The sequence below is a fragment of the Oxyura jamaicensis genome, chromosome 15 (assembly GCF_011077185.1).
Source record: "Oxyura jamaicensis isolate SHBP4307 breed ruddy duck chromosome 15, BPBGC_Ojam_1.0, whole genome shotgun sequence".
NCBI classification, from domain to species: Eukaryota; Metazoa; Chordata; class Aves; order Anseriformes; family Anatidae; genus Oxyura; species Oxyura jamaicensis.
Genome location: NC_048907.1, coordinates 12,608,536 through 12,624,727, shown reverse-complemented (window position 1 = coordinate 12,624,727; position 16,192 = coordinate 12,608,536). Strand labels below are relative to the sequence as shown.

At 39.6% G+C, this 16,192-nt stretch overlaps 2 protein-coding genes and 1 non-coding gene across 16 annotated transcripts in view; all 3 read left to right on the top strand.

Annotated features, from left to right (window-relative positions):
• Positions 1-9,251, top strand: part of LOC118175066 (E1A-binding protein p400-like) — a 10,366-nt gene extending 1,115 nt beyond the window's left edge. The window contains exons 3-18 of the mRNA XM_035340942.1: positions 29-324; positions 928-1,130; positions 1,254-1,426; positions 2,422-2,618; positions 2,908-3,019; positions 3,247-3,399; positions 4,169-4,252; positions 4,646-4,774; positions 5,200-5,244; positions 5,346-5,499; positions 6,007-6,242; positions 6,413-6,583; positions 7,056-7,192; positions 7,663-7,738; positions 8,248-8,368; positions 8,804-9,251. Of these exons, the coding sequence (XP_035196833.1) occupies positions 1,010-1,130; positions 1,254-1,426; positions 2,422-2,618; positions 2,908-3,019; positions 3,247-3,399; positions 4,169-4,252; positions 4,646-4,774; positions 5,200-5,244; positions 5,346-5,499; positions 6,007-6,242; positions 6,413-6,583; positions 7,056-7,192; positions 7,663-7,738; positions 8,248-8,368; positions 8,804-9,063 (2,169 nt within the window). The 5' untranslated portion in view covers positions 29-324; positions 928-1,009 and the 3' untranslated portion in view covers positions 9,064-9,251. The remainder of the gene's footprint in view (positions 1-28; positions 325-927; positions 1,131-1,253; positions 1,427-2,421; positions 2,619-2,907; positions 3,020-3,246; positions 3,400-4,168; positions 4,253-4,645; positions 4,775-5,199; positions 5,245-5,345; positions 5,500-6,006; positions 6,243-6,412; positions 6,584-7,055; positions 7,193-7,662; positions 7,739-8,247; positions 8,369-8,803) is intronic.
• On the top strand, positions 1,804-1,941 carry LOC118175167. Its single transcript, XR_004754909.1, has one exon. It is a non-coding gene; the product is annotated as a small nucleolar RNA SNORA49 (small nucleolar RNA).
• Positions 9,252-10,198: 947 nt separating the features above from the next.
• Positions 10,199-16,192, top strand: part of EP400 (E1A binding protein p400) — a 48,206-nt gene continuing 42,212 nt past the window's right edge. For 12 of the 14 annotated variants that reach the window (XM_035340604.1, XM_035340596.1, XM_035340603.1 and 9 more), the window contains exons 1-2: positions 10,201-10,329; positions 11,682-13,057. In XM_035340604.1, the coding sequence (XP_035196495.1) occupies positions 11,735-13,057 (1,323 nt within the window). In that variant the 5' untranslated portion in view covers positions 10,201-10,329; positions 11,682-11,734. Of the gene's footprint in view, positions 10,330-11,681; positions 13,058-16,192 lie in introns of all 14 variants that reach the window. The other 2 variants (XM_035340600.1, XM_035340593.1) reach the window with 2 other exon arrangements.

The following is a 16,192-nucleotide window of genomic DNA, read 5'->3' as shown; positions in this document are numbered from 1 at the left end:
GGACTTTCACAGATATTCCTTTTTAAAGGGTACCACAGAAGAAAAAAGACAACTAAAAGAACACCTGGACAAAATATATTCAGGGAATGAGCGTCGTTGTTCCCGAACCCCCTTGTATGGCAGAGATTTGTTAGAAATTTGTTCATGGATCAACAAAAGAAAAAATTCTCAGCATTATCCTGGCAGGATTAACAAATGGGGCTGGGCTGGCTTTGCAAATTGCTTTCCATATTCAAGTACTTTGGAGGTTCTAAAGGATCCACTGCAAGAACTCATTCTGCTATTAAAGCACCAAAAGATTGCCCTGAAGGATATTGTTACTAGGTAATGGAGACAAATCCATCTGCAGTCTTGCACTAATTTTAAGGGTTGTATGCTACCATCCAACAACATCCAAAATAGCATTTAACAGTTTATTCATTTATTTAACATAAATAGCCAAAAGAGATAAGCGTGTTGCCTTGTTTTATTCTTACTGCAGGCTAAATTAATTTATGGTGAATTGACTTTGCATACATAATCTATAATTTCAGATCATCCTAAAATTTTAAAACTCTTAATAGTTCCATGGCAATTGTTTTCAGTTATATAGCAATTCTCTATTGTCAAACATGACATATCTTGGTTTTTGTTGTTGTTTTGTTTTGTTTGTTTTTGTTGTGAATTATTACCAGAAATAGGGGAGTTGTAAGTTAGAGGGAGGCTTGTCTTGGTAACTTTAGGGATAGTGGTAATTACGTTATGTCTTCTGATCTTGAATGTTTTTACGTTTACCTGATCTCAATATAAAACTTCCATCTACTGATTTACTTTCAACTACCTTTAGCCTAGTCCTTTATGCTTCCACGGAGACATGTGCATTCTTATTGTTTTTAAGAAGTTAAAATGTTAAAAAATAATATATTAATGTTTGCTTTTCTTTTTTAGAGTCCTCTGTGTGTTGCCAGCTGTAGTTGTTGCTCCTCCATGTTTGCATGTAGCAAATCCTTGTAATTCATATATCCATGAAATGAAGGTCTTCAAGTTTAATCTGAAGGAACAATTACTGCCCTTCTTCCATCCAGTGCAGCAGATACCAAGGCCTCATTTTATACAGTTTCCAGACCCTCAACTGGTGCAACTTGATTCAGGTATTAAAAAAAACAAAACAAAACAAACAAAAAAAAACAACACCTTTTACAACTGTGCAAATACAGTTTCTATAACTGCTAAATGCTGCCTGCAGAACCTTCACATTCTTATTTCATAAACAGGCAAGATGGAAGCTCTATCTGTTTTGCTTCAGAAGTTGAAAGGAAGAGGGCATCGTGTATTGATTTTGACGCAGATGGTTCCAATACTTGATATACTGGAGCTTTTCTTAGACTTCCATTTTCTCACATACATAAGAGTTGATAAGACTGATGCTCATGGTTGGCATTATCTGGTAAGAGAACCTCTTACTCAAGTTAAGAGTGAATAGATGCTCATAGTGGGAGGGAAAATGCTTAAATGTCATTTAACACATTCAAATAATTTATTTGCATAAGTTCGTTAGTTATGCAAAATATATACGTATCTGTAACACAAAATACGTAATTATGTACAAAATATGTCAGTCATATTACTATTTGATGAAGCATCCAGGGTGTTTCTGAGAGATGTGCTGTAAGTTGTCCCATATATATATATATATATATACACGTAATTCAGATGAAATACAGATGTTTTATTTCACAATAGTGTTTTGAATAATTGCTTTTACTTTTTGTGTCTGTAGGCATTTACATTACTAACACTTCAAGCATAGCTTGACTGTTGGTACTTCCTCAGCCTTACTCCAGGGGCTTTTGTTTCTGTAGAGTGCCCTGGCATTGCCTGAGGATAAACTCAAAGCATGCTCGTTTCCCTCCCCAGTAAGATTCTCGGTATCCTTTGGGGCCTACTGTTTGAGCAAACATTAGTGATATAGATAAGTTATTCTTTTCTTTCTTTTGGTTTCAGATTGCCTTATGTTTTCTGTCAGATGCACTATAAAACATAAAGGAGTACTTTGGTTTAAAGCACCCCAAGTCAGCACAGTAGAAGGGATTCAATTTAGTCAATAGAGAAGAAAAATGAAGCATGCACAGAATGTAATAACCCAGTCAGGTGTGCTTAGTCATAGGACAAAAATATGACTACTGTCATAGATCTGCAGATTTTATCAGGTTGAGTGCACCATAAATTTATATTTTTAATGCTCCATAAATTAATTTTGAACTGTGTAGATTTGTAACATGGACTCTCAGATGTATTAAGCTTGCCAACATTTTAAGTTATGTTTAGGAATTAACCAGAAAGCAGCTTTTCTGATCTTCTCATTTTCTGAAAATGTTTGTTCAGAGATCTATGCTTTATTAATGTGAATTTGTAATTAGGTTATTTGTCTCTGCATTTTAGGAATCCATAAAAAGCTTCAACCAAGACAAGAGATTCTTCTGTGCTATTGTTTCTTCACACACTCCTTCCACAGGTGTCAGCCATGTAGATGCGGACACTGTTGTGTTCTATGATACTGATTTAGATCCACTGACAGATAAAAAGGCTAAAGAGTGGTGTGATAGAATTGCAAGAGGCAGAGATATTCACATGTACAGGTGACTTTTACACTGACAAATAGGTGTTTTAAAATGAAAAATAGAGCGATGATATTTCTAGGGGAAACTAGCATTTTTGTCTGAGGTTATTGTTGTAGTCTAAATAATCTGGTTCCACTGTGAAACTAAAATTGAATATAAAGTTTTCTACAAAAATACCTGGTGGTCCCTCAACTGGCATTGTTGCTCACTGTGGTAGTTGAGGAACACTAGAAATGGAACAGTTGAGTTTCAGGACGTTTCACTGTGTTCTAGGGAACAGTATTTAATACGTTTCTTTGTTTTACAGGCTTGTAAGTGGTAATTCTGTAGAAGAGAGGCTGTTGAAAAAAGGTACTAAGCATCTGATTCAAGAAGTGGCTACTCAGGGAGATGATTGTTCAGAAGAATTTTTAACTCAGGTACTTCAATATTGAGAATATGAATGGTTTTTTGACATGTCAAAAAACCAGTGCTTTACTGTATCAGTCAGATTTTAAAACTATTTTAAAACTATATTTGTTGCTTTAGTCAAATGAAATCACATTTCCTACAGCCAAAGGTTTCAAATGTGTCAGTAACCTGACTTGTTTTAAAACTGAGTTTTAAGATTATTAAAAAACTTCTGGCATGATACATGTTCCATTAGGTTCTTTGTACTGAGTGTGGAAAAGAGGATTCTAAAAAGTTTACAGAAGAGACACGATTTGAGATGAGAGATGACATAGATTCAGAGTTGTATGATTCAAGAAATACCATGGCTCCTTTGCAGTTAGAAGAGCTGGCTAGCTTTGTGGATCAGGTATGATGATTTTTCTGGATTTACAAAACCTTTAGAGATATTCAATATTTACTATCCTATGCAACAAGCCATTTGGCTTTCATAAAGTACCGGATTTCCACCCCACTTACATGAAACTGTTCTGTGTAAACGTAAATATTGAAACTGTCCTGGAAGGTACTCGGAGCTTGGTGGCAGATCTGTTCACATACAGAAACACTTAAGTCACCAAATGTTCTCCTTAAGATTGTGACTTGCTTTTGACTAAATTGTATCTAGTGATATAAACTTGTCTTACAGTCCTATGCTTTGCTGGATATTTGTGCTTTTTCTTAGAAGCCTTGGGTCTGTTTCTTTTAATTCACAAAATGCTTATTCTTAGCATTTGCTAAATTCTGTCGGATTCCAATTTGTTTCCTTTTTTTTTTTGGCTACTACTGCAGAACCCAAATAACAGCCTGCTTATTCACAAGCTGTCAAGAGTCTGCAGACTAACTTGGATGGCTTTCTTTCTTCTTTTTTTTCCAGTTAGCAAAATGGTAGGCAATATTTGGAGCCTACTCTCAGTGATCCTGGTGGAATGTCAGCAGACTAACTAGGGACCAGAATACCAAATTTTGGTCCTTGGGTCTCTTTTCTACCTTAATCATGGTGCCAGTGTTTGCAACTGAAATAAATACATTATTTTTCCTGTTGTTGTTTGTTTGCTTTTAAATCACTAGTTATTTATATGTGTTTCTAATTCTAAAGCTAAATAACTAGCAGCTTGACAAAATGTTTTTCTGTATAGCTTACACCAATTGAAAAATATGCATTGAATTTCTTGGAATCATCTCATACTATGAATGATCAAAAAAGCAAGAAAGTCAGCAAGGTAAGGGACTGTATTTCATTTTTGGAGTAATTAATAAAACCAAAAGTTAAATTTGTTAAACCAGAAAACCACACCATTTGCCAGATTTTATTTTCTTTCCTTTTTGTTTGTTTTTGTTTAGGAGCACTGAAATTTTGCTTGAAATGATTGTGCTCTAAAAGCACATTGATTCCTAACTATCAGGTAGACATATTTCACTTTCTCTTTAATGGCATAAGTCCTTGCCTGTGAGTGAAAACACAGTTTAACTAACTTTGCTATCACTTTTGCCTATAAAAAGTGAATTTATGATGTAGTTACCAGGCTCAAATCTGTGGCAAATCACAGCTGTTTGCATTTTTATTGTAAAAAGCTGTAATATTTTAAAGTGTACATTTTTTTTTTCCCCAAAAGGAGTTAAAAACTGCAAACATAAAATGGGAATACGAGCATGCCGAGGAGCTGAAAAAGGAAAAAGAAAAAACTCAGCAAGCAGTGAAAGAAGAACTCTTAACCTATACCAGACAGGATGCTTACAACATGGTAACATCAAGGCATCTACAAGTCCTGGCTGTTCAAAAAATGTGCATATTGCAACTATGTGTATTTAAGGATGACTGTAAAATTCCTATTGTACTCGTCTTGTACCCTTGCACAAATATTGTTCTTTTGAACGTGAAGCTGTCACTCTGTGGACAGCAGTAATTTTGTAGAGTAGTCGATTTCAATTCCAGGTTAACCTACCAATCCACAGTCCTCCTGTGAAAACAGCAGTTATATATCGAGATGATATTAACTGAAGGAGGAGACTGAGCAAAATATGTTGCCTTTTGAAAATTAAGATTTATTTCTTAATTATTTTTTCTAATGCAATTTTTATAGTTACTGCAAACATACATATGTTTATAAATGCTAGTTTCTGTGGTGAATGATGTATTGGAGTATCAAAAATTCTTTTTCTCATACAGGAATTTGTCTGTGAAGGACCAGATGGGCAAGTAGAAATTATGCCTGTAAGTTAACAACTCCAATTTCATCTGAAGGAAACAGCACATAAAAACACTTTTAATTAACAGCAAACTGTGGTGTTTCTTATTATTATGTTTATTTTAAGATTTGGACTCCCCCTGTTGTACCCGAGAATCACAATGATGTCTACACTGATTCTGTTATGTGTCTGATGTACAGTAGTACCCCAATACCAGAGTCTAAGCTTCCACCTCCATTTGTCAGGAAGGCACGTAAGCGGCAGAGAACAGATCTGCCTTGTAAGTTGGATTTGGAATTGCATTGGAAGGTGCAGTAATGTTTTTGTGGGAAACAATATGAAACCTCTTTTTGCAAGAATACCTTTACATTTGTATTTTAAAATTTAGGCATGCCTGTAGTATTATTTCTGTTAAGCTTGACATTGCTTAGACAAAACATAGTAGAATATAGTGAGAGCAAAGGGACTGTGGTTTGAAAACTTGCTATTGTCCTTATGAATTAGAAATACAGGTGAATGAAATGAGTATGAGCAAAGCAATGAGGCTCTGTGCTCTTCTGATATTTTCTTTAAAAAAAAAATATTCCTGAAGTGAGAAGCTATTTAAAAATAATTGATCATGTCACGTGCAGTACTAGTAGCCATAGATTTAAGGTACTTGCATTCAGAAAAGCATTGTGAAAGGCTTATCATTAGTCAGATCACTTGTAGCAGTCAGTTTTCTGTCATGATCTTATTGCATGAAGTTCCCTTCTTACTGGAAATTGTATTTTGTCCTGACAAGTAGCTTCAGGTGAAAGAAAGAAGCATTGCCATAGAAGGATTCCTCCACCTTCGCTTTTTGATCAAGTGACTTCGAGAACATTGAAAACACGACAAAAGAGCAAAGCCCAGAAGGCCCACCTCTTGGTAAAACAGCAAATGTATTTTGCAAGAGCTTTGTCGGCTCACATCAAGTCAGCTGCTGGCACTGGGCAAGAGAGTCCTGCATGGCTAATTAGTGAAGATGTGGCACTGCTAAAAGTAAGGCTTTATTGTCTTCAGAACAGAACTTCATTGATTTAAAAAAAAATGTTACCCTGAAGCTCATTACAGCTTTCATAGATCTTGATTAACATGTGTTTGTACATATCTGTATGCTCGAGAAAAGTATTTAATTGAACCATGACACTAGCTTTCTCTCTGTCCCCTAGGCAGTGAAACAATTACTGGCACTTCCTTTAAACCTTGATAACCTGTCACCAGCACAGATGGTGAACTGGGACTTTGTCAGTGATGTTGTTAACTCTTGTAACTATGTTTATCGCTCCCCAGAACAATGCCAAAATCATTACATAAAAACATTTGTAGGTACAGAAGGAAAGGTGAGTTTCAATTGAAATATGCATTACATTATGATGCAAACCTGTAGCCTACTTGTTGCAGGTTTTTTGTTGTCATTTGGCGATTTGTTTGTTTATTCCTCATTGTCCACTGTTAGTGTACTATACCAGTGTTTAATGGGCAGAATCATAACTATATTTAATTTTTAATACAAATAAATGCTAGTAAATATCTTTCCCTGTCAGTATGGCTACTATAGGATATATTTTTTATAGTTTCCTTACACTTAAAAATATTAATTTTCCCATTGCTGTACGAATGCTATGACCTTGAATGTACCACTTTTCACTCCGGTATATTACAAATAAGAAGACAGTGAAGCTGTTTATTTTACCTTTTATATAAGAGATAGGATATGAATTGTCTTCAGTCATGAATATTGTAAACTGTTTTTTGAGGGAGGGCATTTGTGACTATTTTGATACCTGTGTCTTCAATTTCTACTTGTTCCAGAACATAAATGGTTATCCTCTTCGTGCTAGACAAGCCTATTCTAAAGACCAGAATTCTGAGCATAATCAAATCTATATGAATAATTTTGAGCTGATGACAATGACTGCTAGAAAAAGAAGTTTCTCAAACAGGTTTCTGTAAGTTTACTTCTACCATCAATTACAATTTTTCCCAGATTTAACATTTAATCACGTTGGTGGCTTGATCGGTGATTTTTGTTGTTGTTTCCTCTTAAGCACAGATGTATTTCACAGTGGCATTTCTCTTGTCAGAGGTGTTGTGATGACAATCAGCCTTGAGTTAGTAGTGCATTTAGTGTCAAAGATCAAATCTGCATTTTGCTGATGTAAAGAAAAGCTTCTGGTACTGCTCCATGTGATATACCAGGAAGGTCAGCCCAGGCTTTCCAGGTCCAACAATATAGCTATATCACATTTCTAGGTAGAGAACTGCCTGGAGTTCTCTTCTAATCCCCAGTTCCCCAATTTTGTTGAATCTTAATCAGAGTTCTATTCCAGACTTTTAAAAGTCATTGTCTTAAAATGTCATCAATATTAAAAGAGTTGCACAAAATTCAGTTAGTGTAAGTTATTTTGTTTACTTTCAGTGTAGGCAACTATGACAAGCTATTTATGTCTGAAGTTGTTTCCAGCTCTGCAGGGCCTATGACGACAATGGAGAAGGTCTGTTCGGTTTTTACACGCTTATTCCATTCGGTTAATTCTTTTTAATATATTTTAAAAATTCTTTTAAGTTTCAAATGTTTTTATTTACTTTCTTTTTTCATTTAAAACAATTGCAAAGGCTGGAAATTAGGAAAAATTAGAAGGGTTTTTGAAAGCCTGAAAATTATTCAATATGGGTTTTGACTGCCTAATCCCCTCTGTCAGTGCCTCAAAGCTATCAGTTGTCTGTTCCAGATTTGTTCTCTTACACCTTGGTATTTTAGCAATGTCAGAAACAGGCAACTGTGTTATATTATATATATATATATATATATATATATATATATATATATATAAAGCCAGAATTTTCTGTCACAATTATTGGTATAGATAAATAGGAATTTATTTCAGCATAAATCTTCACGACTTCATGTTAACAACCATGTTTCTGCTCTACTAAAAGTTAAAACAATTAAAGAGGATTATTGAGTTAGCTTCCTCTCCTTCCCCTACTTCTGTTGTCATAGGCATTGACGGAAGATCTAGTAGCTCCACAGCTGCAGCAGTGGCAGCCTCCTCAGAAGCAAGATGAGGGACAAACAGTGGAGCAAATCCAAACTCAAGAGTCAACCACAATGGGGAACAAAGGTGAGAAACAAAACCATGATTGCCATGTGGTGTGTGAGTTCAGTTCACTCCTGAAGTTGCATGCAGAGACACGTGTTCTTCTCAGCTAAATGATTCTGTAATTCACGTGCACTTATGGCATCTGTTTTGAGTTCACTGAGGCTGCCTATGGGACTCTCAACGAATCCGGAGAACTGGGATGCTGAGTAACAAGAGCATTTGGTATTATCTGAGCTGAGATCATTGAAGATGGACTTAAATGTAAATTAAAATTACAGTCTTGTTCAAGAATAAAAGAACACTATTCAAAGAACAAGTATAGACAAGTTCCTTCTTAAAGATACAAGGCTTTGGGTTTCTTCGCACAGTGGATTTTATGATTATGAAAAAGGCATTCCATACACAGAGTGGAACAAATGTCATCTGATGGTACTAATATAATTGTTCTCATTCCAGGTATTTATCTCCATCAGTGGACTAATTTCTTAAGTCTTCACATCCTCTTCTGTGGTCACTTTGGAACACCTGTAAACGTAAAAAATACAATAGTTTGTTTTATGATACTTGCAGGCCTCAGGAAGTATGCTCACTCCAGCCACAGCTACATTGCAGCAGATGTCCACAGCACCTGCTGTTGTAGCACAGCCAAATCCGCAACTCCCTGTCAGTTTTTTCAAGCAGAAGCACTCGACAGCATGAGTTGTGACTCCAGCTGATGACAAATGTACACATGGAGATACTTTTGATGATTCAGATTGTTAGGTAATCTTTTACTTTTTATTTTTATTTTACATTCTGCTGTTGAAAATAAATTCCTCAAGTCTAATAAATATGCTAGTAAATAGCATTGCTCACTTTTAAATCGGCAATAAATGAAAATGATGGGAGAATAGTCTTTCATTAAGTCCTTTACTCTTCAGAAAACAGTGTAGTTCATTTTAATTACATACAAATGTATGGTATTTAAAATTACATGTTTTGTCACTTCTTTTCAATTTTATCTTAAACACGTACATGTTCTGTACATTTAGCTAGTAACAACTATTCTTCTAAAATTTTGATTTAGTCGCAAAAAGTTCCAGGAACAAAGTCCTGATCATCATATTACAGTGATTTCTTTGGCACAGATAAAACCAATACAGAAGTTATCCTGATGGTAGGCAGCAGGTACCTGTCTTCCCCTGAAAACCATGCAGCCTGGATTCTAGCACATACGGCATCTTTACTAGCCCATGTTAAAAGTAGTAAATGTATTTCTGTTACGTAAATGACAGCAGTCGTTCTTTAGCAGGTGGCTTTTTTACTTTAAATTTCAGCTAAGCGTTCCTTTCATTCTCAGGCATCGGAATAGGTTGCCCATGGAGGTGGTGCCATCACTGTCCCTGAGGGTGTTCAGGGAGAGGTTGGATGTGGTGCTTAGGGACATGGTTCAGTGGGTGACAGTGGTAGGGCGAGGGTTGGACCAGATGATCCTGAAGGTCTTTTCCAACCCTAATGATTCTATGATTGTGGAGGTAGCAATATTTTATTGTAACCAGGTATTCTTCTTCCGTTCTCCCCTGTGTTTCTCTTCACCTCCTCCTAGAGTTTTACGGCCACGATAGAGGTGGGCAAGCTCTAGTCTCTCACCTGGCTGACTAGAGCCTGCTCACAAAACTGACAAGTTTTTATTGGTGATTTTGACACGAAGCCTACACAAACGGCAGCCAGCACCACCTGTTACCCCGCCATCCCCTGCGTACCAGCACCGGGCTATCACTTCAGAACGCCCCGTGCCCGTCCCCAGGCCTCCCTCAGCCCCCGCCCCAGCCCTGCCACAACCCCAACCACACAGCCGGGCTGAGGGGCGCATGCGCGGGCGGGCGGCGCAGTCGCCGTGCGCTGCGGGGCGGCGGCGCATGCGCGGAGCGGCGCGGTTTGGCTCCTGCCGGCGCTGGTAGCGGCCGCCGCTCCGGCCCCCCCCGCTTCCTGCCAGGGGCCCGGTAAGTGCGGCCGGGGCCTGGGGGGGGGCGGCTGGGCCCCGCTCCCCTCCGCCCTTTCCCCTGTCCCGTCCCGGTGTTGGAGCGGGCCGGGCCTTCCCCGCACGGCGCCGGGCCTGGGGGGCACCGGGAGAGCGGCGCGGGGCTGTGTGGGGAGCCCCCCCCCCCGCCGCGCGGCGCACAAAAGGCGGCCCCGCGGCCCCTCGCGGGCCGTCCCGGGGCGTTGTGGTGCCTGCGAGCGGGGCGCGGGTAATTAGGGTAATGAGCCGGCGATAGGCGGTATCGTTTGGATCTTAATTGTTTCGTGCCGGGGTAATTAAATAACGGGCTGCCGGAGCCGTGACGGCAGGAGCGCATTTGGGGCCCCGCACCCCGCAGCCCCCCGGCTGTCCCGGCGCAGGGCAGGAGGGGCAGCAGCCTCGCTGCCTGTTGCCGCTCGGAGCCCGGCTGGAAGTTCAGGACGAACATCCGCACGCTGTGTCCGGGTTTGGTCTGAAATGCCAAAGGCGGAACGAGAGAGCTTTGGGGAAAACAAAATAAACCCCAAAACAACAACCAGTTCTCTTCTTTCTCTTGGTGCTGTCGCTGCACGACTCCCAGCGCCGATTCTGCCTGTCAGTGTGTGTCGCTGGAATCGTTTTTCTGAAATTCAATACCAGAGTGTTTTTGGATTTCTGGAAAGCGTGGCTCAATAAATGGCATTTAAAATAAAATGCACGTTTACATTGATTTTAATCTCTTTAAGCGGTTGGTGTTCAGAAGGAAAGAGAAGACAGCATTAAATATTAGGCATGATGCTTTTTCAAACTTTCAATTAATTTGTTAGGGAGACTTTTCATGACACATTTGTTGTCCAGGGACTGGAACAATAAAGTCAAACAGTCTATACCCTCTTGTCATATTTTTAGTTTTCATTGATTGAAAGTACTTTACGTTATGGGGAATTATTCTGGTCTGAAGAACATAATACAATGTTAAAAGTGTTGAAACATTAGGAATAACAGACATCAAAGAGCAGGTATTTTTGATATTGGAGACAATTTATTCTGAAGTTTTGAAGAAAGGGGAAGACTGTTTAAAGTTAGTTGTTCTTCTGATTTAAGAGGAACGTATCACTTCTAAACTGTTCAATAGCACTTTGTTAGCTAGAATAACATATGCAATATTCAAGTGAGTTTGTGGTAATGAGGATTTCAAATAAATTGGCTGATAACATAAAACATCTAAGTAACTGCAAAGGCAGGATAACGGAGTTCTTACTATAAGGTATTCTTCCAGATAGTTACAAAATAGGTAAATATAGTTTTGTAACTGAAACTTACTTGAATTTCTGTTTCTGTGTATTCCTTTTACAGTATAACTGTAAAAAAAACAACAACCCTTGAACCACCAACATCTGACAGTGAGAATGCACCATGGCAATGGTCCTCAGAATGCCCAGCGCCAGCTCCAGAGGTCCAGGTCTTTCACGGGCAGTGAGGGAGAAGAGCAACAGGCAAACTTACCTCAGTCCCCTGCAGCTTCTTTTGCACCTTCTGCAAGTCCATCTGCCCCCCAGTCCCCCAGTTACCAAATTCAGCAGTTTATAATGAGTAGGAGTCCGGTAGCTGGTCAGAATGTGAACATCACGCTGCAAAACGTCGGACCAGTGGCTTCAGGAAACCAGCAGATAACGCTTACCCCACTGCCAATTCCAAACCCAACGTCACCAAGTTTTCAGTTCAGCCCGCAGCAGAGGCGGTTTGAGCATGGATCCCCGTCGTATATTCAAGTTACATCCCCGCTGCCACAGCAGGTTCAGTCTCAGAGCCCCACGCAGCCCAGCCCTGTGCCCGTGCAGACGCTACCAAACGTCCGGGCTGGCACTCCAGGCTCCGGGTTGGGTATGTGCAGCCAAAGTCCTACCAGAGGCTTTGTGGATGCCAGCGTGCTCGTGAGACAAATCAGCTTGAGCCCTTCAAATGGCGGACACTTTGTGTATCAAGAAGGGCCGGGAATTGCACAAATTGCTCAAGGAGCTGCAGCTCAAGTACAACTTCCATCTTCTGGGACGCCTGCAACGGTAAGGGAGCGCAGGCTTTCCCAACCTCACTCGCAGTCTGGCGGCACCATTCATCATCTTGGTCCTCAAAGTCCTGTAGCGAGTGGAGCGAATATGCAGTCTTTGACTAGCCCGGGCCACATTACAACAACGAGCTTGCCACCCCAAATCAGCAATATTATCCAAGGGCAACTTATGCAGCAGCAGCAGCAAGTGCTTCAAGGACAGCAGCTGAGCAGACCCATTGGGTATGACAGGACTTCTGGGGGTTTAATAGCAGGAGTTGGAGGGCCGAGTGCGTTTGGAATGACATCGCCACCTCCTCCCACAAGTCCTTCCCGGGCCACGGTACCGCAGGGGCTGTCAAGTCTTCCTCTTGCTCCTACAGTTAATACAGCCGTGAAAAAACAACCCAAAAAATTGGAGGAGATACCTCCTGCCAACCAAGAGACTGCTCAAATGAGAAAGCAGTGCTTGGACCATCACCACAAGCAAATGGAAATTCTTAAGGAAACTTTTAAGGAATGTTTGATTGAACTGTTTTTTCTGCAACATCTTCAAGGGAATATGATGGACTTTTTAGCTTTTAAGAAGAAGCACTGCGTTCCCCTGCAAGCGTACCTGAGGCAGAATGACTTGGATCTGGAGGAGGAAGAAGAGGAAGAACAATCTGAGGTCATCAACGATGAGGTAAGAAATCTGTTTTTTAATGTTTTGCAATAAAAGAGTAGATCTGGCACCTGAATTGTGATGTATTAGATAACGTGACAGTAGCTGAAAAATGATTTTTACTTGATGAAGTACAGCAATTTTGTTTCTAAGTGGTTGGTCTGAGAGAGTACCGTGCTGCTAGGTGGTGTGATTTGACAGGTTGGATCAGATGCACGTATTTAAAAGTGAAGAGCCAAGAGGTGAATGGAACTTTCGCTGTCCCAGTTAGTACGTAAGGCAATGCACAGATAAAGACAGCATTGTTATAGAAGCTGGTTTAAGCTATCAGAATGAACACACATCCTAGATTAAATTTCATTTACTAGACTTACACAAACCTAAGAAGAGTAAGCAAAGCCTCCTAAGAGGTTAACCTTTATTTGACGCTTGTGACTTCTAAGCATAGACATTACTGAAGTTCAGTGTTGCTGTGGCCAGCAGAAAACCCTGAAGTAATCTAATTAGTCAGAGCACGTGAATTGTAATTCGTATGGGTCTGTAGTAATGAATTAGTTTACAGAGGCTGTCTTGGAGCTTTGTGCACGTATTGCAGTCTGAGAGATAACAAAAAAATTGTACTTAGAACCTGGATGCTAACAAGCTAACTTTGTTATTTATGCAGAGGTTTAAAATAATTCACCATTTATTAACAGCAAATGATTTGCATTAAGTTTGCATCAAAGAGATGCCGTGCAACTTTTCCTGGGTGTTTGTACCCATTTGTGTAGATGTTGACCTGCAGCAGCAGCCTTCGGGTGCTGGAGCAGTACCTGTCAGTTACATGGCAAGTGTTTGCCACAGTGTTGATACAAGTGATGGCACTACATAAACAAATACCTTTTAAAGTTTGTAAAAACACATATGGGTATGTAGTTGCCAGTTTGTAAAAAGACAAAACAAAACTGATTATGTAAAAAAATTCATGTTACTCTGAAATACCTATTAGAAATCAGCGTCTTCAGAGAAAATTGACGATGCTTTTAGGTATGAATAGCTAGTGATGAAATAGCTGGAATTCATGGAAAATTTTAACAGTATGACAGCAAAAGTTTAATTTGTTAATTGTTTTGTGGTTAAATTTCTTGGCTAGGAAAAATATTTGTAAATATTTGTACTGATAATTTGGAAGGAATCATTTCTACATATAGTAAAGTAAAAGCTAGCCTGTTATTTATTGATAATGGCATTCAATATTTTTTCACTTGGTTTGTATTTTGTCAAGTTGTTTAGGTGTTCTCGTTGGGTTGTGTGTTTGTCAGCTGAAATACCAGGTATTTTTAACTACCGTATGCCAATTTTGAAAGATCTTTAGTGGGTGTAAATTGTACAAGTTCATTGTGTGCCACATTGTTCATGTGGCACTGCTACAATTTACCTCACCCTCAGTCTTCCGGGTTTGGAGGTTGCTGTACTTGGCTACCTTCTTGTGATGGATCATCTGTTGTTTGTGAAAGCCTCTTGTCAGTCTAACTGCTGGCGAATTTTGCAAGCTGCAACAGCAGAAGTCCGAGTGTTTTCGGATTGTGAATCCTTTTGAAAGTTTAAGACATCTTTTGAGTATGTTTTTTCTTTGTATTTTTTTGTCTTCTTCTCTTTTATTTCCCCTTCCCCCTTCTTTATCACTTTCTGCTAAAGCAACGCACTCCATCCCCTGCCTGGAAAGGTTGATCCCTTTGGGAATTCGGGGGAGAGCGAATGGTGGCTGTGCTCATTGCTTAAATAAATGTCGGAGCTTTCTTAAGTTCAGACTGTCTGTCATGCTGGTTTGTTGTCCGTGTGGAGCAGCAATCATTAAATTCGAAGCACACTTCTATGTAAACTGGATTTAAGAAAGGTTTCAGTGGTGAGAAGCCACTGTAAGTAGTGAGGGCCGTGCTCTGCTCTGCTACTGCAAGTCAGACAGAACTTGCAAACGGCCGGCGGTGCAGCCAAGCCGCGCTGATGGTCGCCTGGTTATAACCCCCTCTTCAGTGAGGTGCCATCAGTACAAAAGGTTGTTGTTGAACGAGTCAAAGAAAAAGAAAAAGAAGAAAAAGTTTTAAAAAGAAAATGATTCTCCCTTCTTTTTTTTTCCCAAAATATTTCTCTCAGGTAAAGGTTGTGACAGGAAAGGATGGGCAGACTGGTACTCCTGTCGCTATAGCAACCCAGCTTCCTCCAAATGTTTCTGCTGCTTTTTCATCCCAGCAGCAACCATTTCAGGTACTTTTCAATGGTTCTAAAATGTAGTTTCATCCCAGATTTTTTTTCTTCATTCAGATTTAATATTTCTTAGATGAATTAGAATTTTCCCTAGAGCCCATCCCTTATCATCCAAACAAAACAAAACGAAAACCTTTACAGTCTTCAAATGCATCAATATTAATGAAGCTTTGAGGAAGTTAAATCTTTGTCTCCAGGTTGCTGGCTTATTTCATTAACTTTCAGCTTGAATGTTTGCACTTTGGTTTGTCTTTTGTTTCCCTAATGCATTTGGTTCATTTGTGCATTCTGCATAGTGATAATATGGGTTCTTTTGTCTGTGGCATTGTAACTGTGGATTTCTTCTAAATTTCTGTTCGTGTTTTTTTTTTTTTTCTTTGTGTATTAAAGGTTTTGAGTGTGGCTACAGAAGGATTTGGTTTGACCTTCCATGAAATGTGTAAAATAATGATAAAACCCTCTGACGCAGTTTTTTTTAATAACTAACCCCTTTCCATTAGCTCTACTGTAAATATTGGGAAGAAGAAACCGAAGTGCTCATCTTTATTATATAGGTGGTCTTTTACATTGTGTTTGCTTGAAGGAACGCTGAGCAAAGTGGAGGAATAAATGTAATAGCAAAAAACTGTGGATCGGTGGTGTTGCAACTTTTAAATTCAGGCTGGCACATGCTTCTGCAGCTACCCTCAGCTCTGTGTTACCCAGACACCGGTGCTTGCGCACCCGGCCGAGCACAGCCTGCTTCCCTGCAACTACCGTGCTCAGCTGTCAGCACAATTGTACCCGCTTAGAGAGCAGATGTTGTGGAGTTCACTCCGCTGTACCACACGAGCTGTGAGGTCTGCACTGCCTTCATCTAGGTTTTGGAAAAGGGAGAGTTAAATGAACTGTCGAACAGGCTGTATCCCCACG